We start from the raw sequence: 27,540 nt of genomic DNA on the forward strand, positions 1-27,540 counted from the left end.
AAATCTCCGAGAGAGTTTTTTTTTTTAATCAATCCCTGATATATGAATATTTAAAATAGGTTTCTCTACCCAATCATACATGCTTAGCAGAAGCAAATGAACTCTGTATATCTTAGTGCAATCTTGAAGTAATACTTGAGCATAATCATATGAGACAGTCAGCTCTGATACTAAAACACATTTAGATTCAAAAGCACAGTATTTCACCTCTTGATATTATTATGCCCCTCATCTTCTAGAGTAACTCTGACCATTCAGAATATTGCTTCTTTCATCGTATTTTGAAATAAATTTTTGAAAGGTTTACAAGGTTAGTTGACCATTAGGAGGTTAGTGGAGCTATTTCAATTTACTTCTGCATTTTTATTACACAATTAAAAGAACAAAAACAATACAAATAAGTGCGTGTATATATATCTTGAAGTATTATCATAATGTATATGATTGGAACTAGTAGTATAGATTTATTCTTACTTCTGCATGAACTTAAGGATCTTTTCCTGTATACTCCAAAAGCAGAATCATCACAAGGAAGAGAACAAGATTCAGTTTCAGAGTAACAAATGGTCTGAGTTACTAATGGAATACGCTCCAGCCATGACAACAGTTAAACGGAAAACACATGTGCGCAAACAGCCCTTGTAAAATAGAGTGGTGTTACAGTTTAAAATGATAAAATTATTTTTGTTTTTTTAAAGGGCAAAAAGAAACATTATCTTAGACTAAAGAATGTAAAGCAAAATCAGGAATTGGTGTCTATTTTCACCAACAATTTGGAACAGAAAAGAACCTGGGCAAGAGGAAAAAGAAAAATGTTTAAAATTAATGTGCGAAATCATCCAAGTAAACAATTGCCATTTTTTATTTAAACAGCTTAGCATTTTTCTCCAAAGTGCATCCCACATCAGTTTGAATTCCAACTGCTCCAAATCAGAGATGTGTATTAGTTTAACTGCTACCAAACGCTGTATCAGTCTGAAGTGGACACATTTTCTCATTATCATTTCATTCTATTTTTTTTTTTTCTTAATCCTTCAGTTGTTTGCTGTACCTACTCATGATATCACGGCTTAAATTAGATAACACATTTTACCCTAAGCTTCAGCAACTGGCAGAGCAAGACTTAGAAGCCAGCTTGAATTCAAACATAATGCTCAGCTCTCTGCTCTCACAGTGAGAAAAGACTGCTCAGCCTCTCCAAAAGCACATTGTCCAGTCTCTCTGCAACGTGCCAGTGAAGAACTGCTGCTAATGCACCCCAGATTTGACAGGTGGAGCTGGCATTCTGCTTGAGTCGGTCTCAGGCAGTCAGTCACAGTATCTATACTAAAAACTAAATGCAAGAAACACTAGAAAGGAATATTAATGCAGATAAAAGTGCACAAGTTCCCTTCCATCTGGACCATGCAACTTTGTACTTTGAATATTCTATACTTATAATTCCATGTTAAAGTAACATCGATATTATCAGACTGTCTTTTAAAATTATAAACAAAAATCATGTGACACAGGTAACTATTTACCTCTGTGCTTTAAACAGACAAAAACTTTTTTATCACTTCAGTGAAGTAGTCTGCAAACAGCTACTGCAGATACAAAAGAATACACACATTTAATAACTGGTGTTTAGGAAGACTGTGGTCTTAAAATTGCTTGTGAAAAGTGTCCTTTGACAGCAAGCCTATCTGAAGAATAGCTAAAGAATGCTTCAACTACAAAAAAAAAATCCTTCAGTTTCAGAGTAACAAATTACAGTTTGACCAAAAACTATTTCTATTCCTTTCTAGAGTCTATCTTTAAATAAATAAATCAAATCCTTTTGAGGATTTTCCTGTCAGATGCCTGAAGTAACCTAAAGGTTAAAGTAACAGAAAGAAACAACAAAAGATCAGCTGCTTCCCAGTATTTTCCATAGATATGTTACTGAAGCGCAGCAACAAGCAGACATGTTGCGCTCATTTTTCAAGAGTTTGGTACATGCACACAGAGGAAGTATACAATAATTATTTCTGTGTGTCTACGCACAGTACCGCTGCAAGCTTTCCAGTCTAGGACATTGAAAGCAGTGACACTGCAGAGTCCCAGCTGTCCCGGATCAGCTGCAGCAGCAGTGGCATTACATGAGCAGCAACGGCACAAGCACAGCCAAACCTGAAACGTCCTGTTCTCCCTCACAGTCTGTATCTGCAAAACAGGCAGCTATACACAGACTGAACTTACTATACATGTCTCATGTCAAAATATTCTAGTTTATTACTGGTTTTTACAACTATTTTTCTACATTACTACAGAGGATCTTAGTATAAGGTAATTTTGAATCTTCATTGATTAATACTTAAACTCAGAATTGGGACTTGAGAAGCATGAATTTTTGAGAGTTTTTTTGTTTTTTTTTTTATAACTTTCTGCTGCAAAATCATGTAACTTAAAGACTAAAAACAATTACAGTCTAAAAACTCCTATGAAAAAAAGCACATGAGCTTCAAACTCTTGTGGAAACACTGTCCCTTGAACTCTCTTATTTACAAGCAAAGGAAAAAAAGACATTAAATTGCACACACTTACCACAGGCAACTGTGGATGCTTATTACCTTTACACTCCCACTCCAACCAGTTGTCCTAATATTTCGCCTGTTTCTTCAGCAACTGCTGGCCCAAGTTATGATTTTTAGCCCTTGCTTTACGTGCGTCTGCTGTAGTTGTAACTCTTGATTAGACACATAAGCTTACCAAGTGAAACAACACTCACTGTAACCATAAAGCACAGTAAACCTCTGGTACATCAGCTCTGCAGTCCTCTCACATGGACAGAGTTGTGAGAGGCATGGGCATAACCTCTGTACCAAATCGACACGCGAGGCAGAGAACAGAAGCTGTGAAGGCTTTAGAAAGATTTTAACACAGCAACACAAAGCCCATGCTCTGGGTGGTCAAGTTGAGGTCAGAGGTCCCCTGAGGTCCAAAATCTGCAGGCAGCATCTGTTGTGTTTCCCAAGAGATGAACCGTATATATTGCCATGCTGGCTCATCTCCCAGCCACCACATCCTAGTCTTTTCCACTTTTCCTCGGAATTATTATGCAGGAATAGTGCTGCTCTCCTTCTGGCTAACCCATCCTCAGAGAAAGTTATAAAATATGAACTGGGCTCTCCTCATTACCAAGTAAAAGCAAAGCAGAATTGTACTTCAGTTAGTACTGCAAGTATCAGGGTACTTGAGTGTTTACACAGTCAGTGTTGCCTAATGCAGGCTCACCGCTCTCCCCATGGCCACCCCCTATCTGGAAACCATCGCCCCTCCAGTCCAGTCCAGACACTCCCCTGGTCAACAAAAATGCCTTCCCTCCTCTGCTGTGTCTCTGCTGCTTCAGCTATGCCCTGTGATGCCTGACCAAGCTCAGCCACTTGCCCCTGGCTTTCTCAGCCACACAAGCACTTCTACACACAGAGGCAGAGCTAAAAGGCTAGTTAGCATCACAATTTTTCCTGCCATTCTCTGTAACCCAAGCAAATCCTTCCCTTGCTCAAAGAAAATTATAAAGGGAAAGTCAAAGCCAGCACCAGCTGCATTGAAGCAGTTTCCAAATTCACTGCTTTGGGTCAACCTGGGAAAGAGCAAGGTAACCAAGACAGAACAGCTCTGCTTTGTACCAGAAGTCCCAGGTATCTGCTTCTGCAACTTAACCAGCCTAACGTCTCAGGTATTTGCACTAATTTCCAGCTGCCCCCTGGGAAAAGAAAGAACCCTTTTAACCCTGCAGAAAGAAAGAAAAGAGAAGTAATCAGTCTTTAAAGGAAAACCTATTACTTAGGTAAATAAGTAATTACTTAGGTAAATAAACACCCTATTACTTAGTGTAAATAAATAATCCAAGGCTCAGTGTCTTCCAAACTAGCCAGAGAATTATTTATTTTAATTCAATTCTGAGGACAAGTTTCCAAAGATATAATACTTCTTATCTTTAGTCACATCACCTAGCATCCATTCATAACATCCTTCACTTTTTAACGGCTGCAGCCTCACTAGCTATCTGGGTCAACCCTCAGCCTCATCTAGGAGTTTCACATATGGCTCTTAAAACTACGTCTTAGGGCCCATTTGACAAATCATCCTCCTCTCTTCCAACATCTGAGCTGCTTCATTATTACACACAGAGCTGCTGTTCAAGAGCTTCCTGCCACAAAACTCACCCACTATTCCCACTTTCCTTCCACTTTAACTCCTGCCTCTCCAATCCACTCATCCTGGCATCCTCTTAGTTCCCGTTTCCAATCTGTCTGCCCACCCTGCAATTCAAGTCCCATGCTGAGAGGCAAATGCTCTGTTCTCTTCTCCTAAACATCTTTAAAACCTCTTCATTTTTACCTCCAAGCATGTAAAGGCAGCATAAATTTCAACACTCAAACTACTTTCCTTCATTACTGATTCTATCCTATGGAAAAGAAAGAAAAAAAAAAAAGGGTGGGGGGTTGTGAGGAGATTAAGAACCTTCTAGGCATTATCCACAGATGGCGGGAGAAGATGGGGGCAGAGAGGGAGAAGAGATCAAGATGCTGCTGTGGTTTCACTCCTGGTCATGAGAACATGCACTCACTGCTCTTCTCTGTGAGCAGGGTCTATACAAAAATCCTGGTATAGTAGCCCAAGTGCTTTTGGTATTGAGAGGACTAGAAACATGGGATGGCTTTAGTGCAGTGGCCAGTCGCGTTGGTTTGCCCACAGGAAGCTTCATATGTACACGACTAAAAATCCCTAAACGTGCTTTTATCGGTAATTTCACGGAAGACTGCCACTTACCTTGTAATTAAAGCACTCCGAAAACTGCCACATGTGAGGTAGCCTGCTCAACCTTAATTCATGCACAGGGCTCTGTACATTAACACAGACTTAATTGAACACACACACTGGCATTCTCCGAGTGCTTTCCTCGGCACAGGGGGAAGGCAGAAATAAGGCTGTAGGTCAACCACATTCTCCTCATTGCCTTTCAAGTCCTTGATTTTATAACACAAATATGTTTGCACGCAATAAGAAAACCAAACCAAAAATCTTAGCCCTGCCAGGCAAATTCTGCTTAGCACATCAGGTTTCTAAAGTCTCTCTTGTGTAATTACAGAGGATATCCAGCTGCTCCGACTGTAAAACCTCAGAGTAAACAGGGTTGGATTTCTGGTCTCTTCTAAGCCGCTTCCCTGTCCACCTTAAGCAGTTACTGGTTTAAATACCACAAGCACTTATCTGTAGGTAGAAATTTTTATTCACAGAGTCACAGTAAAGTCCTCTTTGCCATGCCACCACAAGCCTGTTCAGTTTTACCCTGCTTCAGTACACCGAAGATGAGACCACATCTGCCTGTTACTCTACGGTATCGCTAGAAGGAACTAACAGTTTTGGGGTTGAGGGATTTTTAGTTTTTTGGCTTTTTTTTTTTTTGTTTGTTGTGTATTTAGGTTTTTTAAATTAAATTTCTGCAGGAATAAGGTTAAGTATTAGAGCAGTGAGCAGAATAATACCTAATCAAGTTAACAGGGTATTTTTATCTCAAAGTAACATATCATGTACAAAGGATGGAAAAACAAGGAGCCAGAAATAGTTCCACAAAAAAAAAAAAAAAAGAATTGTTTTTTATAATATCTTTTGCTTTAGGCACAATAAAAGATTTCATTCACCTCACCCCTCTTGAAGGGCTGCCTGAAGCACTTTGTCACTGTATTAAGGAAGGTGGGACAGTGTAAGCAGCTAGAGAGCCTGGGCCTGGTCTTCCAGATTCTCCCGCAGGTTGCCATCCCTCCAACAGCACACGTCAGTGAAAGGAAGGCGAGGCACAGTGCTCTCCTGGCAGCGGCTCCTTCCTTGATCACATCAATACATAAAATATCAGGGATCTGTATAACACAACTAATACACAAGGAGGGTGTTTAAATGAAACTGTGTTGGCTACGGTACCAGCATCCAAGGGACTGCAATAACGGCTCAGCTACCTGATCTGGATCTTCAAAAGCAGCCCTTTAGCAGGACTATTCTTTTTAAAAAGCGAACATTAAAAGAAAACAAACAAACAAACAAAAAACAAAAACAAAAAAACAAACAAAAAACTAAACAACAAAGTCAAACCTTTCTTTTTGTTATAGTAGCATGAAGAAGATGAAACACTGTATTTCATTCTCAAGCATCATCTGTTTCAAAAAGGGCCAGCAGGGAAAGAACCAGATCTTGTGCCAAAGATTCCTACCCAAAGATGGGCTATTGTCCTGAAGGCACGGAATTAAGCAATTTAATAGTCTCGTGAAAATCATTACACATGGCATGTGACAATTTCCTTTTCTCCAGGTTTTGAGAGAAATCATAAATATGATTTATGATTCACATTTTAAATCATCAAATTACCTACCAGAACTAGTTTCACAAACTTCACGTAAAGAAACTTCCCACCTTTCTGTCAACAGAGTTGTTAGTTATGTTTGTTGAGTAAAAGGTAGTACAAAACATACCTAAGCAGCAGCACAGAACCTGTGAAAATATCCTTGAAAAAATGTAATTTTTCTCTATTCAGCTGCTTATGAAATGACCTACTTTATGTCAAAGTTGTCCTCCGGGCTATGCAAGAACTGTCACAAAATAACAGGCCTGGGAACTAATTTTTAATAATCTAATTAATTTATGCATTCTTGAGTTTACTGCGGAACTAGCCAAAGGGTAATTTATTAATCTAAGAGCCTAGATTCAGCTGCATGCATGCCCCAAGAGACAAACGCGGCTGTGATTTCCCTTTTCATGAAATGAACTTCAGGCTCTAGTACCAAGAATGTGAAGTGGTAAGATAAGGTCATATTCTTAAAGTAGTGGTTGTACTCCATCATCCAGAATACAAGAAAACCATGCATGGTTTAGTCCTGTGGTGAAAGGAATACAGAAAAGTCTGGGAAATCTGCAAGTTAGAAAGAGACTATGCGACGTTCTAAAATACAATTTGACCATTAAAAAAAAACACTGAAAGTTGAACATGAGGAACGATGCTATAGGAAGCACATCTGCAGATAATATTCAGATTAGTAACATCTCTTGTTTGTGTGCAGCACAGGAATGTGCATTCAGTGCTTCATGTTTCCATGTCTTGGATCAGTCCTTTAAAACAGGATATCTATAGTAATTACTTCAGGAGCTCTAAGATGAGACTGCATTTTTCTTTTAAATCAAGCAGCAATGTTTTTTAATAATTCTTGTTCTTGTGCATGAGATAGACATTACGTAGACTATAGCTTTAAAACACAAACACAGAATAGTGTCAGTATAAAATAGAATAAAGTTTTCTTCCTAAAGAAATCACATCTTTCTTCACAAATATTTACAAATCTGTAATTTTTCTCCACGTTCTTAAGTCCTCCTCACAGCATTTGGTCCAGAGTAGTCAGAACTGCCTCACCACTGCCTCGCACACACAGTTATTCTGCCTGCAAACTGCTCTCTTAGGACAGTAACCTTGAGAATACAGGACTGAAGATAAATCAGGCATTTCTTACTTCCATTACCAATAAACTGAATAAACTGAACAAATGTACTTCAGCCTGATGAGACTTACTCAGGATTTCATTTTAAACTTGCATTATACTTTAATCTGAAATAATTTTCAAATGCAGAAGAACCCTTATGATACAAATGTTTGTACAAAGATATGCCCCTTAAAAAATTTACTGAGAAAAAAACTATTGGAAACATTTCAGAAATTTGGACACTACACTTTAGGAGGCCAGAAAACTTCCGTAACACTTTCACTTGCTTCATGTATTCAGCTGTGAAGTAAGGGTAATTTCAAATCTTTTTTTCCCAGCTTCCTCCTCCCCCCAGTTACTGCTGTCCTTTGTGAACGCTCACATAACCAGCTTCTTCTGAGTCCGGGAAAGCCAAAAAACAAAACCAAACCCATAACTCAGTGAAATGCTCAGTTTCTAAACCAAGAAACTGTATTAAAAGGTTGAAAGGCATTTTCACAATTATTTTCCAAAGCAAAGGAGAACTTTGTAACAGAAGAACAAAATGATGCATTATAAACATTGCTGAGACTTCTGCAAAAATTTATTTCACTTTTCTATGTTAGGAAAAAGTAGGAGGGGAAAGAAGTCAGTAAAGGGCAGCACGAGTGCCAGGCAATGGAGGCCTCAGCAGGTCACACAAAGAAGGAAATCTGCTGAGGAAGCAGCTCGTACATATGTGGTGTAAATTCCGCTTTACAGGGAACAGGATCTACTGCTCATGCCTTTGATAACACTCACAAAGCACTACTGAAAGCTAATGTCCAATAAAATACTGAGAAATCTTCATTAAAAGTATTACAGCTCCCCAGATCACTTTGAATTAACTTTTACTCATAAAATACACTTATGGTTTCTCTAATTCTGCTTCATGACATTTCAAAACCCCAGGGTGACAGAAGAGAAGAAGGGTATGGAGAGGTCTGCAACGACTGCCATCTGCAAATGTCTTTGCAACAAAGCTTGGAAATTTGTCCAAGAAATATGTAAAAATTCTGACTTATTTTAGTAAACTGATGGGCGTCTTACTTTCCAGTTGCTAAACTGGACTGAAAACCCAACTAATCCTCATTTTCTGCTAAATACTGTAGCTGCTAAAGAAATAAGCCATCATTCTGAGCCTGTGAATGATGTCCATGCAGGCATTTAACAGGAGGACCTCCCAGCCATCTCCCCTTTTGAGAACAAGGTCTTTCAGCCGACATCCCTTCAGGAGAAGCTGTGCCATGAAGTCCATGGGCGACTTCATTTCTTGCTTTGCTTTCAAACTGGCAGTGGGCATCGTCATCTGTGCTTTACCTTAAAGCAAAGCCCCACCATCCTTTCCTGCAGCAGAACCTCCAGCTCTGCTGGACTGCCCGCACACAGGCACGACGTCTGTAGCGGCAGACTGAGTTCGTCCTGGGTCTGAAACAGAAGTACATATGCAGTGTCTTCCAGGGCAATTCAGCTGCGTAACACAGTTTGCACTCTTTTTTAGTAAAATCATAATATCTTATTGCTGGTTTTTTTCCAGAGTGAAAACCCACGTAGCAGAAAATCCCCCTCTGTTGCTGTGTTACAGCAGCAGATCCACCTGGCTCAGTTTATTTTCTGGCAGCAAGAACACATGAGGTGGAGCTCACTGGCCCTCAGACCCACACTCCACCATTCCACATTTGCAGCAAGTCCTGCTACTCAGGGGCTCCACATTGTTTGCATAGTGCAGGAGAGGTTAGTGCCCAAAGCTTTTGAGTAACTTTTTCCACTCACAGCTAATGAACACTGCTGCAGAGCCGGCTATTGATCCCTGTAGGCAGGAGAAGGAGAAAAGTTCTGACACAAGCTGCTCAAAAATCGGTGTATGAGCCCCAAATCTAGATGCACATGAAGTTCCCAGTCTTTGGGCTGTCTATAGGCATCTGTACGTTTAACAGAAGCAGCTCAGAAGCGTGCAAACCAAAGAACAAACTGTCTTAGCACTCCATCCCCCATCAAAAACGAAGATAAACATTTTCTTGCCAGCCTTCTTCCTCCTGCAGTCTGTTCCCACACAGATGGCAAAACATTTTTTGAGGCCTTGTACTGCATGCTCCACTGAAGTCAATGGGAACCCTGACACCGACTTCTCTAACAGAAAGACTGAATACACTAACTCAAAGAAAGCCAGAAAAATGAAAAGCTTTTTTTCCCCTTCTCCTACAAAAGAACAATCTCAAAAGGATTAGGATGGTTGCCAAATGGAGAAACCAGAAGCACTTCACATTGCTCCCAATGACTCAATTGACCACAGCGATATTAATCCCTAGAGAACAACGCTGTTGTGGTAGAACACTAAGTCCAATTATATCCAACAAAAACTTCCACACCAATACGTGCAAGACCTTATTCTCAAATAGAAATGAAATGTGCATTTCCAAGTGTTCAAAGGCATGCTGAGCAAAGGGAGCAATAGAAGGAACTTAAAAAGTCCAAGTCGATTATGAATCTTCTGAGAGGTGTCAATCCTGAATTTTGAGGGACATAGTAAGTTCTGTAACCCTGCATCTGCTTTCCAATCCAAAACACTGCACAGCTGGAACGCGCCCATGCACATACCCCTCTGCACCGTGCACCTTGCCCACAGGTCTAACCCGCTCGCACAACGGGCAAACGCCCAGGCCAAGAGTGAAGTGCACCCATCTCAGCCAGGTACTGTCACAGGGTCAAAAGGGCAAATGCCACCACACATTCTCAGTCTGCGTACCGTATGAACCCCGCTTTCAGCACGAAATGGAGAGAAAAAAAAAAAAAAAAAAAAAAAGATGTCTACTTAACATGAGTAACAGTGTTAACAGGTTGCTGACAGAGTGACACAAATACTTTGCCAAGCTCTGACTCCTACCCTGGGTGAACTGCTCTCTTACTTGAAATCTGAACCATGCCAGCTCAGTAAGGTGGTCCCATGATAAAAAACTTGTCTCTGTCCCCTCCAAGTACATGGGGAGGAATAGGTAAATACTTACACAGTTTTTAAGAGCTTAGCACCAACTCCACTCCACAGACATTTCCAAATTTCACACACCTCAAGCTTGTAGTATATTTTGCTCGAGGAGGAAAACAACGAGGTTTGCAATAGGATTTAACTTCTATTGAAGCCTGTGTGCCGTTCTCACTGAGACACAATCTCCAAAGAAATACAAAGACATGACCATAGAAAATGCTCTACTATGTTAACAAGACTTGGGCTTCAGACCACAAATTCAGCCATTCCTGACTGCTGGCACTCTCAAGCTGGTGTCCTGTCTTGCTGATTGTTATTTTTAAGAAGATATGCAGGGCTAATGGTATAGTAACATTAAAAATGAGGAAAGAAAGTGTGACTCTGGTTGAATACTCTCTGAAAAAGCCAACTGAGAGAGCAGGTCTGATGTGTAGCATCAGTCGTCCTCCTGCCTGAGCATTCAGTTATCCCCATGCTGGTCATCAACGCCCTTTGCACAGATGCCAAGCAGGTTCCTCTAACAGAGCCCTGCCTGGCAGATACACAAATATCACAGAGGAAACAGTATATGAAAACTCTCTGTTACTTTACTGTTACTACTGGTAGGGAGGAAGGGAAAAAAAAGGTAAGTTTTAGCATGATGCAGATTAACATTTCCAATTCTGAAGCTAAGAAAATAAAAGCTACAAATGGCCAGAAGAGGACACCACATGCTGAGTACTCGGACTGACTAAAGGTTCTGGTGGAGTCTACCAGAGTCTACTATTATTTCTTCTTGTTCACTGTGTAACAATTCACAAATTAACCAGTTGCTTAAGGCAACTAATTAACATGCAATTGTGGCTGCATCCAACTAAACGAGCTCAGAGCACTTCAAGAACAGGACACGCTGTGTAGGAAAGTCCAGCAAAGGCATGAAGGAAAGAAGGATAAGAAAGGGGCTTCAAGTACTATTTGACAAGTATTATCAGAGTCAACCTTTGGCATCAAACTGACTTGCACTTCATAATCAAAAATGTTTACTACAACAGTATTTAACAGATTGGCATAATGAATAGCAGATAACTAGAAAAACTTATTTGTTTAATTGCTACACAAGCAGGTACATTTGGAGTCATTCTTGTAATCACAACTCAGGTGGCAGTTACGCAATCAAATAATTTTTGTTCTTGCATCCTCCAATTTGCCAATTCCTCAAAATCCAGAAAGAACTTTAATAAAAATAACTGATAATTTATCATATGACATTTCTTTTACTTTTGTTTCACAGTAAGACTGGTACATTCAATTTAAAACGGCCTCTGGCACTCTTTCTCCAACAGGAACTAAGTTCACTGAATCTGACTGAAATTAAAATAAATGATAAATCAAGTCTGACCATTCCAGTCAAGTACTTCTTGACGGAAAAGACTTTCAAACTGATGAAGAAAGAAGAAACAAAGTCTTTAACACTCCATACTGCCTTGGCTCATCCTGGAAGAGAGATTACTTCTCATCTCGCAGAACCACACCTACACTTCCGTTGAAACTTTCAGAAACAAAAAAAAAAAAAGCAGATCAAAGCTGTAAATGCTGTTATCTCCAGGATTATATTACGATGCAATCTACTTTATTAGTGTGCTCTGTGGCTGAGCAGTTTCTGTCGTTTAGCAGTGTAACCATTTCAGAGAGAAGCCTTAATTTCTTCCATACTTATGAAAGTGAGCCATTAAACTAGACAGAAGTTCCTTCTCCAAAGACTAATCTAAGCAGCAAAGTCAGTGTAAGGATTTGCACAGACCTCAAATAGCTCTGTATCAAACTCCTAGCACAGTGCAAGCAGTTTCGCATAGATTTACTCCTGCAGCTCTGTGACAATCACCGGGGCTGACCCTCTAACACCTCATAAGACAGCCCGGTGCTTCTCCCACAAGAAATTCTATGATATGGCTACATAACACGATAAATTAATACATCCTATTAATTTGCAAATACTGAATCCACTTACGCATTATGCTTAAGACAGGATTTTAGTCTGCTAAACAACAGCAACAAAGAACCCTAATCTTAGAAAAGAGCATGTGAGACTGATGCTCCTGAGTGCAGCTGCTCCTCCTCCACCTCCAGCTGCAAAACCCCAGCAGAAGAAAAAGCAAAATCAGCAGCAGCTGGGACTCTGTATTTGAGATGAAGGGTCCATATTCTTATTCTCAAAATACTTATCACAGGCCTGTGGAAAAAGAGTTTAGCAAATTAACCAAGAAAGTTACATTTCGGATTAGATAACCACTACAAGGATTCTTAATTACATCAAATTTCTCAGTCTTTCATTCATCTTGTCAATTCTCCTCTATTCCTCCTGCTGTCATCCTCCTGCCTAAAAATACCAGCCTTGTTCACATTTCCTTATTTTTCACTTGCCTTCTTTTCTCTCCTTTTCTGCACAGATTCTGGTATTTTGAATCTATTTGCTCTCCACTTCTGTTTCTACTGCTGCCCAAAATTAAATCAAGGAGCCACATTTGCATCTCTGATTAACATGTGGCCTGCTCTTCATTAAAAGCTTGATTTGACATCTGTCTTCTAGAACAAATAACAGCCAGTTTTTCCCATTTCGATTGTTTTCTCTGGCAATAGAGAACATGAACTTGCTGGGAAAATTCAGGTATTAACGTGATGTGTGCTTCTGAAAACGCATAGGACCAAGAGGCAGAAAGATGTAGTGCCTTCAGAAATATCTAAAAAGCTTCTCCTTCACAGGCTGTTTAAACACCACAGCAAGGCCATCCTCTGGCCAGTTGTCGTAAGAAGGGAAGTCCTGGTCTCCCCTTCCACCTCTCCCATGTTCACACTCTGGCCCACCTGACCCCTCCGTGTGAAAGAGAAACTCATCCTTTTTTTTCCTGTTTGCTTTCTGTTTGCAGCTTTATGTCAGTTCAGCTCCCTGAATTTCCTCATCGCAAGATCAGACATACGCTAAAATCTGGCAGAGCAGAAATGAAGAGGAGGAAGGGAAGAAAAAGGACTCTTTCTGCAAAAAGCACGTACGGCTTAAGCTCAACGTTTCTGCTAAACCGCTCTGTTGCAGCACTCCTGTTAGTTCCATAAGAAACTCTAAAATTAGCTCAGGCAATCTGACCATCTCATAGGAGAGACTATTTGTTCTTGCTGCAGATCTTAAGCTACAGCAGCTCAAGATGCTGAAGTTAAAAGTATGCACAATTGGGGGACACTCAGGAACTTCACACCCAGCTGAATATGGGGAGACTTCTTGGTCCTCCATGTTGCTCCAAGCTCCAAACTGGAGCAGTGCTCTTGCATGAAACGCCTGGGGCAGAGGAGCGAAATGGTGATAGGAACGCATCACACTGCTGCTCAGCGGAGTGGCTCTGATCCGTACCCACACCAAAGCCTTAAAACCCATCTTCCAGACTTCAGCAAGTAATTGCCTATTAGCACACCCATCAATGTGTGCTCAGCAATGGCTCAAAATGAGAGTTTCTGTGACAATCTCCTCCAAAATACTAAAAAGTGTAAACATATTAACTTATATGGTATTACAAGTTAAGACCTATCATATTAAAGCTAATCAAATCCCCTCAGGTTCCCTGTTTAGAAGCATAAACGTAATTCCTGCTTCATGGATGATCCCTTCTGATTTCCCCCCCCCCCTCTTAGATGGGGCGTACAGACTTGCCAAGCTGTGTGGAAACTTGGACAAGCAACATTAGCTGCAATGCTTCACAGATGTTTAAAGAAATACTCAACAAAATAAAACTTTGCATTTTTAAAAAAAAGTCTGTAATTGATTAAAACAAGGAAAAGCAAAAAAATACTAAAGGTTCTTGATACTGCCTTAGAACATTTTAAAAAAAATTGCTTCCTATGTGCAACTCAGAAGTTGAATTTTTATAAAGAAGCCATTTATTGACCACAACAACTCTTTGGCAGAGCTGTCTTCCCAGGCCAAGCAGAAGACGTGAGTAACAAATGGAGGAAATTAGGTGTTTTATGAATGTTTAATTATCACTGTTCTTCAAGAAGACATATACTTCAGATAAGAATCAAATAAATTCAATTGCATTGGTTTATATTCTAATGGAAACATTGTACATTTTCTTCAAACAGCAGGAACCGCACATCTTGCATATCATTAAATTTCCATGGGGTCAGTGGTTTTCTGACCTACAATGATATTTACAGAAAGATAAACTATTCTGACAAGAAAAAAAATTGTATCAGATCATATTTCCTCATATCCAGATTAACAGTATTCATGTTTCAATTTTCATACTCAGACAGAAGGAAAAAAAAATCTAAACATGGTATTGTCATTACTGTACAAATAATTTTTCCTTTTTTTTTTTGTTAATATATGCAACAGCTATTGGCACCTACAAAATACAAAGCTGATGTTTTAACAGATACTGTGACTCATCTTCAGAACACCACACAGTATCTTTCTAGTAGAAGCTCCTGTCTTAGCTAGAGAGAAGGACACTTTCCCTAGCAAGGACTTACCCTGAAGCATCCTAACAATTTGGAATAGTCTTAGAGACCTTAAATCCTATGCTCAGCTTTCAGTCTCAACATCAGATGACTCAAGAGCTCTATAAAAAAAAAAAATAAAAAATTAAATTTAAAAATTAAATCTAAAAATCTGAAGTCCTCATATTTCGAACTTTTTCATTAGCAACTTAGTAACACCTCAAGTGAAAGTCTCACCCTACTCAAGTAAAAAAAAAAAAAAGAAAAATTAACAGCTAAAATTATGTTTAAACTATTAAAAAACCATCCTATGTATATAAGGGAAAAAAGTGGGCAAATTCATTAACAATTGGCCAGATATTCAGAAACTTCTCCATTATTAGAAATTATAATTAATCCACGACCATCTAAAACAATTTTCTAGATGTGTACTCTGTAAGGACTATACATCTATAAAAACAGATTATCAGTGGATTTTAAAATTAGCCAGAGGTACATAGTATTTGGAAGATTAAAGCAGGCACACTGTACAGTACTACATAATAATTTTAATTGAATAAAAGCTAACTGGATTATAATGCCTTCATATGAATTAGAAAGCAGTGGTAATAAACTGCTTGGGGAAAAAATGGAATGTCCCAGAAATCAATAAATTTCTCTCATCCAACCTTGGGGTACTGCCTGGCTACGAATTCAAGCAAGCATCACCTTCCTGACAGCTTCAAAGCTACGAAGCAAGAGAAACTGTCTGTCTTTCTCTTTTTTATTTTTGCCTGCAGAACTGACAACTGAAAATATGTGTGCAATGCCCTTTTACTTGCAAAGACAGACTTCTGAACATGAACCTATTCTGTGCTACCAGTCTAGACAGATCAGCCCGCTGTCTGCTACTAATAAGCTTCACATGCACTGTTATCATGAAATAAACACATCTGTAGTCAGCGTTTCTGATTTCCATATATTTCCAAGCAGATGGACAAGGGTGAAATAGGGGAGGGGAAAAAAAAAAAAAGCGAAGAGAAAAAAGAAACCTGCCTCCCAAGAAAAGAAAAAGATAGAAAACTCCCAGAAGAGTGTAACACTACCACCACAAGAAAAAGCAGTAAGATTTAGCCCAGGAAAGCTATAGAGCTTTATGATTATAAATCAAAATAAGGGATGTGGATGACCCAAAACATACACAATGCCACAGCGCATGCTACCTATTCTCACATACAATCATGCACAGAGACTTGATGAAGACCAGAACAAGTTGATGTCCCTGAACACTCAAAACCACCCAAACCCTGCTGGTAGTCTCTTAGCTCTCAGGAGCACCATTCCCAAGGAGCCACACTTGCATCCCTCCACCTGCAGAGGTGCACTCGCAGATGCTAGGGCTTTTGTTTCAGCGCCTTTAACCGGACAAGAGTTTGACGTTGCCAGGGCACAGCTGCTGCCTTATTGCATCTCTTGTCCATTTACTGCTAACACGTCTCCATGAGTCAGTGCTAACACAGAAGCTGGATCAAGGAACTGACCTGCCTCCAAAAACATCTCCCCTAAGAATAAGAACTGCATCACATTGAAAACTGCCAGGAGTTAAAGATGATCCAGGATGACCTTTAGCAAAAGTGGGATAGATTTGTGCCAGACTGAAATGTTCATGCAAGCATGGTCTGAAAAGTTGGAGAAAAAGAAAGTAGATTAGCATGGACATTTCCTCCTCAAAAGGGCCTATATATAACAGCTGTATATTTATAATAGATTTTTCTATACTTAAGTAATCATCACACTTTATGCCTAGCACCTCTTAGGTTTATGATATTATTTATTAAAGAAACAGCTGCTACCAGTCCATCTGAAAGTTACATGGTGTAAGATGTCTGGGAGATGTATCTGTGAAGAAAATAGCAGCCAGCTTGCTATGGTAACTCTGTATGTAAGAGGGGAAAAAGAACGGTGAAGCACAGCAGTAGAGGTCTGCTGTGTTGTCCCCACTTCCCATGCAACATCACAGGTGCAGGAGAGGTGAAGCTACAGACCTCATTATCCTCTACAGACCACATCCAAGGCACAGCCCTCTCAGAAGTTTCTCAGCATCAGTAAGGCCAATAGTTGGGCCAGTCAAGCTTCGGTCCCTTCCCTAGGCACGCAGAGAGACTTGTGCAAGCATGGTGAGCCAGTCCTTTTGTAACCTTAAGGAGCAAACTACAAGCACAGGGCACAACATGCTGATAATAATGTAAACCATTTTCTTCTTGTCTTATATGCCTCCAACTTAGCAGATGTCTTTTGACATCTTGATCACAGGCTAAACAGTTGTCTGCTAGTTCAACTATGACCCAAAAAAGGCAATAGGACTACACTGCATACAGATAAAGCCGCGTATTTTAGAGAACAGAAGAAACAACCGTATTCCTGGCAGAAATGCTATGCTGGTGGAACCCACCAATTAAGTTGAGCCATTTATCTCGTCCATCATATCTGTGAAACTCAAAATTAATCTAGGGGAAAATGCAGCATTGCAGCTTCATTAAACACTGCAGTATGCATTTACCTAAGTATATATTTATGCAGACAATCCTCCTCCATTTCCATCCTTTTTTCTCCCTTCAGCGTCAAAGCAAAAGCACCTTCCTTCCACTAGAAAAACATCTTACTTCAAAAGGAGTTGGAAAATTTATCATAAAAGCAACAGCATACTGACATCCTGATGTTTTTCATTTCACTTATTTTCAAGACATGCAAAAAAAATCTGTATAGGGAAAAAATGAGAGGGGATCTTATTATCAACAAAAGAAAGGCAGGAATTACCTAGCAACATATGCTCCAAGTTTTATTAGTCTCCTGATTTGAAATAAACTTAAATGTTAGACTACAGTCCGGGCTAAAAAGCCCAGACTTCTTTCTCACAAAGGTTATATGGTGAGCAAACTAAGGTTTAACTGCAGGATAATAATACCATCAGTAGTAGACCCTGCATTTTCAAAATCTAATCCTTCATTGAAGCAAATGAGATTTAAGCACTGTCAGACATAGTGAACTAATTCAACTTTTGCTGTGGACCAAAAGCTAAGTAAAGCAAAAGACCTCAATAGTCAATGCCGAAGAGTGCTAAGATACTTTTCATCAAAACTGCTAAGCATGACTGTGCACATCTCAAAATATACCAGCACACATTTGCCTTGAAAATGTCATTTGTTTTTCAGGACAGTCTGTGCTGTCAAAAATCTGTACGTTTTCCATGATGTTTCATTAAATGGATCATTTTCCTCAGAGCAAAATGTATGGCTTTTTAAGCTGCTGAATTTAGAGTGGCACGGGTTTGAAATTCATTTTCTTCTTCAATACAGTGGCTATTTGGTTTGAAAAACTAGAGAGAGCACATCATGCAGCCTAGATAAAAACAATTCATATTAGGATGAAAATGACAAGGTAACATGCAGAGAAATCATTACCAAAGCAGCAAGACCATTTTCATTGCATCTCAAATTCTTTTCTCAGAAGAAAAGGCCAAACTATATTTTTTTTCTTTTTAAAATCTTCTGCATTCCTGCCAGTTCAACACTCTTCAACACGTCTCTAGAAGCTCTCAATAAGGACAAAGACTAGGAGAGGGTGGCCACCGCTGCCACCCTGATTCTGCCAGGCATGGGCCCCAGGGCAACAAGTACAGGAGCATTATCCAGGATGATGGCACTACGGAGCCAAACAAGTAAATAAAAATGAAGATGGGGCAGTCTGGTGGCCCTTTTCGCCCATCTACAAGACAGGGGACTTTAGGACCACTCTGAAGCCAAAGGCTGTGGTGTAAATAAATGTCACAGCCTTATTTTGGTCACATTCCAGCTTGCACTGGGTCTGGCTAAGAAGTGGCTTCGCGTTTCACCAGCAACATATCTAAACGCGTGGTATAAACATAGAATATTTGAGCAAATGACAAAAGGATCATTCTGGAAGCATTATGATTAGAGATTAGAAATGTCAACACTGTTCTGTCAACAGTTATAATGAATTATCTGTTATCTGAGTTTACTCTACTATTTTCTGCTCCACATAACACAGATATAGTTAAAGAGTATATTAGTGTGCATTTATAATTTTTTTTTTTTATTTCTGAGGAGGACTTCTGTAAGAAATACATATGCAGTGCAAGACACTCAGGGATCTCAACGATGTTTAGAAAGAATGTGGACTTATGTCATGACTTTACAGAAGAAACCAAGCAGTCATGATGTGGTTTCAGAGATGCCAGGTATAATACTTGCCAAATCCAACATATACTCTACCTCTGAAAGTTATTCTAAGCACCTAGCCAAAGTCCTCAGCTGCTGATTACAAGGTGCAGCTAGATCTCCTGGCTCCCAGGTTTGTGCTCCATCTGCTCAACCACGCCCATGATATCCAAGCTCAAACTAGTTTTAGTATAGTTTTGGTTTAGTCTTGGAAAAAAAAATAAACTATTTTCAGAACTATTCCTTTCCATTCTGTTCAATTCCACGAATGCATAAAATGGAAATGAGCACCTCCAAATTAGACTAAGTGGAGAAAAAAACAGGCATTAGACAAAATTATTTTTTTTTGCCAGCTCTGTTGTTTCTACAATTCACTTTGGACACTGAGTTCAACACTGATGGCAAAATAATTTCAGTCCTTCAAGGAACTCATATAACGTATCCCAATTACCAGACAAAATTCAGCATATAGTAGCTGTTCAAAATTGCTAATATAATAAAACATACACCAATATCTTCCATCTGAGCATTCATGCCATTTAAACACAGAAACGAGCGCACCTAAATTAACTTCCTACTGTGCGCATTCATGTGACTCTGAAAACACGTGCTGTGCGAAAGGGCAGGCTCCAGATCAGTTTTATGAACACTATTTAGCAAGATGGGAAGCTGACTGGCCTCCAAAACGCAACTCCCTTCCACAGTATCGTGCTGCCCTGGTGCTGCTCCCACTTTCTGCTTGAACATGCGTGAATGGGGGGCACTTGATTTCTTCCACAAAACAACCAAAAGCAAAATCCAGGAGCAGCGGTCCCCACCTGTTTTAGGACATCAGCTAACCTCCCATCAGGGCCTGTTAGAAAGAAGCCTTCCCCAGTAGGCTAGTTATCTAGTAATTCTGCACAGCAGGGTTTTTGCAACATCCCTCTGAAACAGCTGGTTCTGCAGTGTCAGCAGCAGGACTGGATCAATCGATGGCTTGATCTGAAGTGTCAACCCCTACGCTCACAACACCTTAAGGACTCCGGCACACGCACAGGTTTAACCACTCTATTTACATCAATGCCACACTGTTCTAGCACCTGCAGCGCTTGCATTTGACAGCTGTTTGCAGATCAGGTCCACACCTTTTTACTTTTCAGTAACAGGTACAATTAATATAGTGGCATGCTAGCTAGTTTGAGATTAAAAGATACCACTAGTAAATTGTACTTCTCTAACTAGCATCTCATTCCACCCATGGAAGCTTGATTTTGCTATATTTAAAAAAGAAAAGCCACCAGCTTAGGCTGAACAGGGGAGAATGTGCAGATTTGAAGGCAGAGAAGATGAATGTGCTCTGCTTCCAGGAACACTCCTTGTGACTTCAGTACCAGAGTTTAAGTGAACTCAAGGAAGTTAGAAGGCAGCATTCAAGTGTATTCCATTTCCTTTCAAATAAGTAACGTACAGGCTGAGCTTTCTCATCTTTAAACTGTGTGATGTGTTGTTCAAATATAAATCCAGACAGTTCCTGTGCTCCCACTGAGCTCCCACTCAAAAGAAGCGCAGCAACAAGTGACATGCATCTTCGAAACGTGTAGGCGGTTCTGCTTATTCCCCATTCCTCCCTTTCTGCCCCTGCAATGCTCCTCTGCTGCTGCTTCCTCCATCAAGACTTCAAAATCCACCTACGCCAGCAGTGGACGAGGAGAGGCAGCGATGACAATCTCAAGGAAAAGATGCAAGGCTCGCAGTGAATGTAAGCCCTTCTGTACCTCATGCACCTTCCAGCCCAGTGCTCTGCCCACCACCCAGGCACCTGGCCTCATGCCTCTTTTAAAATAGCTTATAGGGAGGCAGAGGAACACATCCACTTGTAAGTTCTGCTGACAGGGGAGATTTCATTTTTCATAAGATACCCTCCATGTAAGAAAACAAAGCCAGAGGCTACAGAGAGTTATCATTTTGGATTAACCAGAGTGTTCTGGTAAGAGCTACCAACTCGTATTATTTTAAAGCCGAGTCGTGCCAGAGAGCAAGACTTCCACTGTACTTGATCACTGAATTTCTGCCCCTGGTGTAAGAGGAACTGGGTGTACAGGCTAACTCTACAGGATCTACCGCAATAGAGCATCATCTCTTGCACTACAGCCATAATCACACTGCCTGTTGCAGAGCCACAGGAGGTATCTACAATTAAAAAAAAAAAACCAAAAAAAAACAAACCAAAAAAAAACCCCAACAGGATGGACACATTTCTCACTGGAGATTCAGTGGAAAAAAACAAACAAACAAACAAACAAGCAACTTACCTTCCCTTGCTCCCTGTCTTTTCAGGGCTCTGCTCAAAGGTGGGGAAAAAGCCCTGTACCTCAGCAGAGCGGTACCAACAGCTGCTGCTACAGCAAAACCACAGAACCAAGGTAGCTGCCATGGTGCCAGGGAGCATGAAGAACAGATTCAGGCAGAGCACCTGTCTGCTTGATCAGCACAGCATATATGCTCCGCCTCTGCCTATACTGAGAAAAAAAAATACACCCCAAGAAGTAGCGATCCTCCTTTTGGGGAAAAAAGCAACATGAACAGGAGTGAAGGAAGAGAAGAAAAGGTCATATTTGGCAAAAGTAATCCAAAAGGAGATTCTTACCCACATAGTATTCCAATGCAAGAGTTACCGTATCTCAACCTTGATGCCTATTGCCTCCTGCTAATAGGAAAAATGCAAATCTACCCCGTTCCCTGGGCCTGATAGCAAGCACCGCCTTGCAGCCAATGTACTGGGTAGAAGGCAAGAGGAAAACCTCCCCACTTAATATCCCCAGCATACTAAGCATGTTTGTAGCATCAAGCAACACGGGGTTTCCCACAGCTGAGAAGCCATTCTGAGTTGCATTCACTAGCACTTCTCTACAAATCCATTTCTTTGGTAGGAGTGGCCGCTTTTATCTGACTCTTCTATTTCTCTTGTCAGGGCGCGGGAAAGTTAAACAGAAGCAAAGCAGTAGTGCCCTTTCCTGGCCAAAGTCAAAGTCCATCATGAAACAGATCCAGCCTCAGAGAAGACTATGGAGAAGAACTGTACTGAACTGGGAGCTTCCTTCCACCCCACCAGGCTGGTTCAACTTCCATGTGGCTTTTTGTTTTAACTTCTTGTCAGCAGATCCGACCTTCCTAACATGTGCTATCTATTTCTGAATTTATCACCAGTATTAAAAAATAGGGGCTCACACGATTCTTCCCCACCCCCAAACCAGCTGCTGCTGCCAGCCATGCGCTCTTTCACCCCAGACCAGTTTGCCCCTTCTCCACCAGTGTCCTACCACCACCTGTACTGTGCAGCTCAGGGGTGCATGGGGGGATAAGGACAAGGAGGACATCAGCAGTTTCCCACAATCAGACAGCCTACTGGAGAGCACAGCAAGGAGAGGGTGTTTAGCCAGATCCTCACAGCAGAATTGCTCCCTTGAAGTTAATGAGAGCACACTGCTTAATCACACACCATTAATAAGCAGACTGACTAAAACCAGCAAGACACGCACTGCATTTTTAGGGAGTAGATCCTCCAGCACCTTACCCCACAAGGCAGAACCCCCTACACTATGCTTTTAAACACAGCCAAAGAGACTTCAAAACTCATGACACAATCATCTAACATTAAGCTAACGAACTGTCAGGACACAAATCAAGGCTACCATCACACTGGAGTTTAAATATTCACCCTTAAAAACACAAATAACAGGAAGTCTCTCCTCTGTTTCTCCAGTCAGAAGAAAATTTCAGACTCAAAAAATTTCAGGTTAAAAGGGAGCTACAGAGGTCATCTAGATCTTCCTCTTCTCCAAACAGGGCCTACATCTGAGGCAAATCACATTGCTTAAGCCCTTGTCTGGTTCAGCTCTTCCAGTCTCAAAAAAGCCACCCAAAATTTTAAAATCAGCTGAGATTTGCAACTTTTAGTCCCTGTTCTGGAATCCTTTCCTATCTGCAGCATTCGTAACTGAACTGTTAACCTACTGAGCCATTCATACCTAAAGCCCACCCAAATTTTCTACTCTTACTTCATGTAAATTCACATATTTCTTTCTGTAAGTTTAGAAAGATCCACAGCCTTGCAGACTTTTATTCACTGATTGTCTGCTTCCATTTCCTTATTCTTTCCCTCACCCTTAACAATTTCACTATGCATAAATTGACTTTATTTAGATAACTCCAAGGAGAGAACAGAAAACTAGAAGAAACCTTTGAAATCTTAACAACAGGTTAGGTTTCGTATTTTTGTTAGTGGTAAACAACAGTATTATGAATTTCAAAAAGTAATACTCCTAGTAAAAACACAAAGCTACTGGTGAAGAATTTATTCTCATAGTCATTACAATTTCTTCCTTAAAATGAATATTCTAGACCATAAAGCCCTAACTCAGAAAAAAATGAACACAACACTGCAAGAAACAGAAGGAACAATCAATGTGTGAAAGGACAGGAATGAAGATGCTAGGAGAGTAGAGATCTGAAGAGTGAATTATCTTGTTTTCTAAAGAGGCATTTTCACAGGAACTGGTTTGACATTTAGGAAGCAAGACAGCTACTGCTATGGCAATAAGCAATAGGCCCTGCTTACAAAAAAAAGACAGAGACGGTATAGAAAGACGTAAGGATTAAAGCAACTCAAGCCACGTCCTTTTGTTTCATGGTATGAAATGCCCGTTTTCTTTTCAAATTCTCACACACTGGTACGAGGTTATCACGCCATCACAGCATGGAGACAAAACAAAATTAGATCCACAATCTGTTCTTAGGACATAAGTGAGTGGGTAATAAGCTTCTGCTCTCAAATATGAAATCAATCATTGTGACTTCATCTGTAGGGCAAGCTTTTTCTATTAAGAAACTCTGAATGGTTCAGTGTGCAGTAGAAGCCAATAACTCCAGACTGACCCAGTGATTTCAGTATCATGATGGCAGGATGACAGAAGATGTGTCACGGCTGACTCTTTTAAGATCACTCCAGAAAGAACAGGGGCATTTTAAAGAATAAACTGTCACCTCAGCTTTATTCAAAATACTTTATAAGCAAAAAGTTCACTGTATATATACTACACAAAATTATCCCCCAAGGGCAGAAGTCGGAGGGACAAAATTGTTCAACAGTCTCACTGGTCCCCAGCAACTAGTTTCTGAAGCTGTTTTAACAGGCTCTGGGGAGAACCTCTTTGAAAAGGACAGAAAGGCAATGAAGGGGGGAGGGCAGGTGAAGGAGAGAAAAAAAAAAAAAAGAGAAAGGGAAGGTCCCTGCAGACTCAGTTCTCCGGCATGTGCCTGCACTTTGGTGCTTCAGGACTGCAACCACTGCAGTTGTTCCCGAGGACGGGACTTACTTCCTGGCAGTACTGGAGAATCCCTTCCTTTGTCCCGATGCAGGTCTTGCTGCCAGAGGGGTCCGATTCCCATTTTCCGTTCTGAACGTTCATGTGCATGTTGAGTTTCCCACAGAACATGGCGATTTGAGGCTCCGCCAGCAACCCAGCGTTTCCATCAGCAGGCACCTGGAAGGAAAAAAAAAAAAAAAAATTTCATTTCATATCTGACAGTTCAGTCCATCCAAACCAGGCGCAAGCAAGCCCGCACCAAACTGTGGGCTCACCCACCCACGGCAGCAGAGACGGAAATTGTTTGATTCAGGCAGATTTGAAAAACATAAATTTGTTTTTCAGAGAAATTCAAGTATGCAATAGCGTAGCATAGAGTTTAAAGCTGTAAGCAAACTCTTCTGTGGCCCAAAACTGTTGTCTTATCCCCTTGGCCTAAACACAGAACAACAAACATACCAGGCATGCAGAAATTACAGAAATTTAATTTTCTGAACATGCTTGGTGTACTGGGTGGGGGAGCGGTTCACTAACAATTAACAAGTAAGTAACAAGTTTTCCAAAGTTTCCCAAAAAACAACGACAAAAACCAGGCCCTCTCAGGAGGGTCCCTTCAAGATCCTCTCTAGTTCGTTCAGATGTTGAACACGTTCTGTGTTTTACCATGCTTTATAAAGACGGTGGGTTAAAAACAGCGGCTGCCACTTAAGCTTTGTTTCAACTGAACCATAAAATGCAGCGTCTGGGGTGGTATCGAATCGGGGCTGCTAAAGGCCCGGCCGACAGCAAAGCATGACAGAATACCACCTACCCAAACGAGCACTAAAACAGCCAGCACCTCCCGGCCACCTCCCTCCTTGAAACGCCGAAGCACCGCTGGGGTATGGAGCCAAATGTCAGAGCTACCCTCAACAATTTCCCAATTAAATGCCCTTCTGGAACATCTCTGAGCTTCCTACCTGCAATTTATAAACCAACTTAACCCTCCTCCTCCACAAACCTCAACATCAGTTTAAACCCCTCCCATGGGACCACAGCATTAAGGCCAATCAAGAGCTCCTTCTTTCAGCCCTCTGTGCAGCTGACCTCAGAAGGTGTAAGCTGAAAGTTCTCGCTTCACATTTACCACCTGAGAAACACAACGCAGAGATAAGCCTCCTCTTCAGGTTTGGTTCCTTAAGGGAAGTCAATGGCTCTCCACTGCCCCTCACACTCCAAAGGTGAGCCCGTCAGATTCCAGGTACAGCAGCGCATGCAACTATGCTTAAATATCTATTTTTAATTTGTAATCTTTTAGCTAGAAGGCTTCTCAAGGGGAAAATTAAAAGCATTTTAAAAATTCATGAAAAACTGAAGAAACAGAATTACTGTCTTACAGTAGGTACGCAAACCCCGTATCTTAGTTCCCCCACTCTTTGTTTAAATAAACACAAAAAACTTCATGAATTTTATATGCCTACAGTAATAAAAAAAAAATCATACCATGAAACATTGCAGAAGTCAACACCTAACTACCCTAACACATTAGCTCAGCACTGTAAGTTAAAATACCACAATTATTTTTTTAGAAAGAGAGAGAACACTTATTTCCCTGCCTTCTTTCAGATGTTAACACATTACCACAATTTAGCTTAAAAAATTAAAGCAGGAATACATCTACTGGCAGAGATTTCCCTGTGCTATCTCAATGTCTCTTCTCTTGTGGAACTAGTAAGCTCTGTACAATTTAACAGCCAGCCATCATCACTGCCTTTCCACTGGGTAATTAGAAAATTTTCCAACAACCGGGATGACACCTGGTCTGACTTGCTTCGAACAGTACAACTACCACATGCTTACTCTTTCTAACGTCTTCAGAAACTCCAGATAGCATCTCATACGTGACACATCTGTTAGAAATACTTGCAAAAAATCCTCCAGATTAATTATTTTTTTTCCTTTATAGATGCAACACAACCCTATCAAAATTTCATTAAGAGCAGAAGTGAGTCATTCCACAGGTGACGTGTGAACTTGAATTCTATTCACAGTCAGCTCCTCCAACTGGGATCTCTGTTAAATTAATAAAGCACACAGCAGTCATACTGTGGAAGACGTAATTTTTTTTTTCCACTTAAAATCACAAGCCATAAATTTATGGAGATCTTGCCTTGTGGCTTTATAATAGGGAGCTTTTTGGCATTTTTTGCCTTAGCTAGGAAGACAACTAAAGTTGGGAAAAAAACGTGGCAGTTTACTCCGAGTGCTATCAATTTAACTGTAACAACATGACAACCTGTGACTGTCTACTTAAAATCTCATTCCCTTCAGAAAAGACACAACATCTCCCAGCTTAATGAAATTACCAGAGCAAGTAATGATCACTTTTAGCTTTCTATATTTTGAGCTGCCAGGGCCCTACTAATGAACTGCTCAGCATAGCACGCCATCTTATTGATTGGGACAGCTCAATGTTTCTAATCATAAAGAAATACCGGAGCAATTAACAGACACTGTAAACAGAACTAAAGCATTTAGACCATGGTCATGAATAATTCAAATGCTCAACTTCCCAAGTTGAACTCTGTTAGAGTGTCCTTAAAGGAAGGATAGTAGGTTAATGGATCTGTCTGTCACATCTCCGGTTAAGATGCAACACTGAGCTCTCAAATTATTTTTTTGTAAACACCCAGAATGGAAGTAACACCTTTTTAAACATTTTAGATCAAGCAAAAAAGACACATGTTAAACTATTTAATATCCGAAGGTAAGTGCAGCCCTTGCGTTTAAACTAAGAGCCCCTCACCTTTAGTAATAAGTAGCCATTTTATCCACTGCATTTTCAGCATGGCATCTGTGAAACTTGCAGTGACACTGCAAAGGTTTAACAGGAGAACTTACTCATTTTTGAGACAGTCTTTGTGCTATTTTCATAAAACACGCCTCCAATAGAAGATTTCTGCCATCTGATCTTTCATTTCTGAAGACAATAAGAAGTTGATCTGCTATGTCACCTTTTCTGATTGAAAACTGGCAGA

The 27,540-nt window shown here is 40.4% G+C and overlaps 1 protein-coding gene across 2 annotated transcripts in view; it reads right to left on the bottom strand.

Moving 5' to 3' along the window:
• The window catches only part of APP (amyloid beta precursor protein), a 225,569-nt gene that overhangs the window by 159,817 nt on the left and 38,212 nt on the right, over positions 1–27,540 (bottom strand). For both annotated transcript variants that reach the window (XM_086764185.1, XM_086764178.1), the window contains exon 2: positions 24,533–24,700. In XM_086764185.1, the coding sequence (XP_086620311.1) occupies positions 24,533–24,700 (168 nt within the window). The remainder of the gene's footprint in view (positions 1–24,532; positions 24,701–27,540) is intronic.

Source organism: Chlamydotis macqueenii, chromosome 1, assembly GCF_036417535.1.
Source record: "Chlamydotis macqueenii isolate bChlMac1 chromosome 1, bChlMac1.mat, whole genome shotgun sequence".
In the NCBI taxonomy this organism is placed as follows: domain Eukaryota; kingdom Metazoa; phylum Chordata; class Aves; order Otidiformes; family Otididae; genus Chlamydotis; species Chlamydotis macqueenii.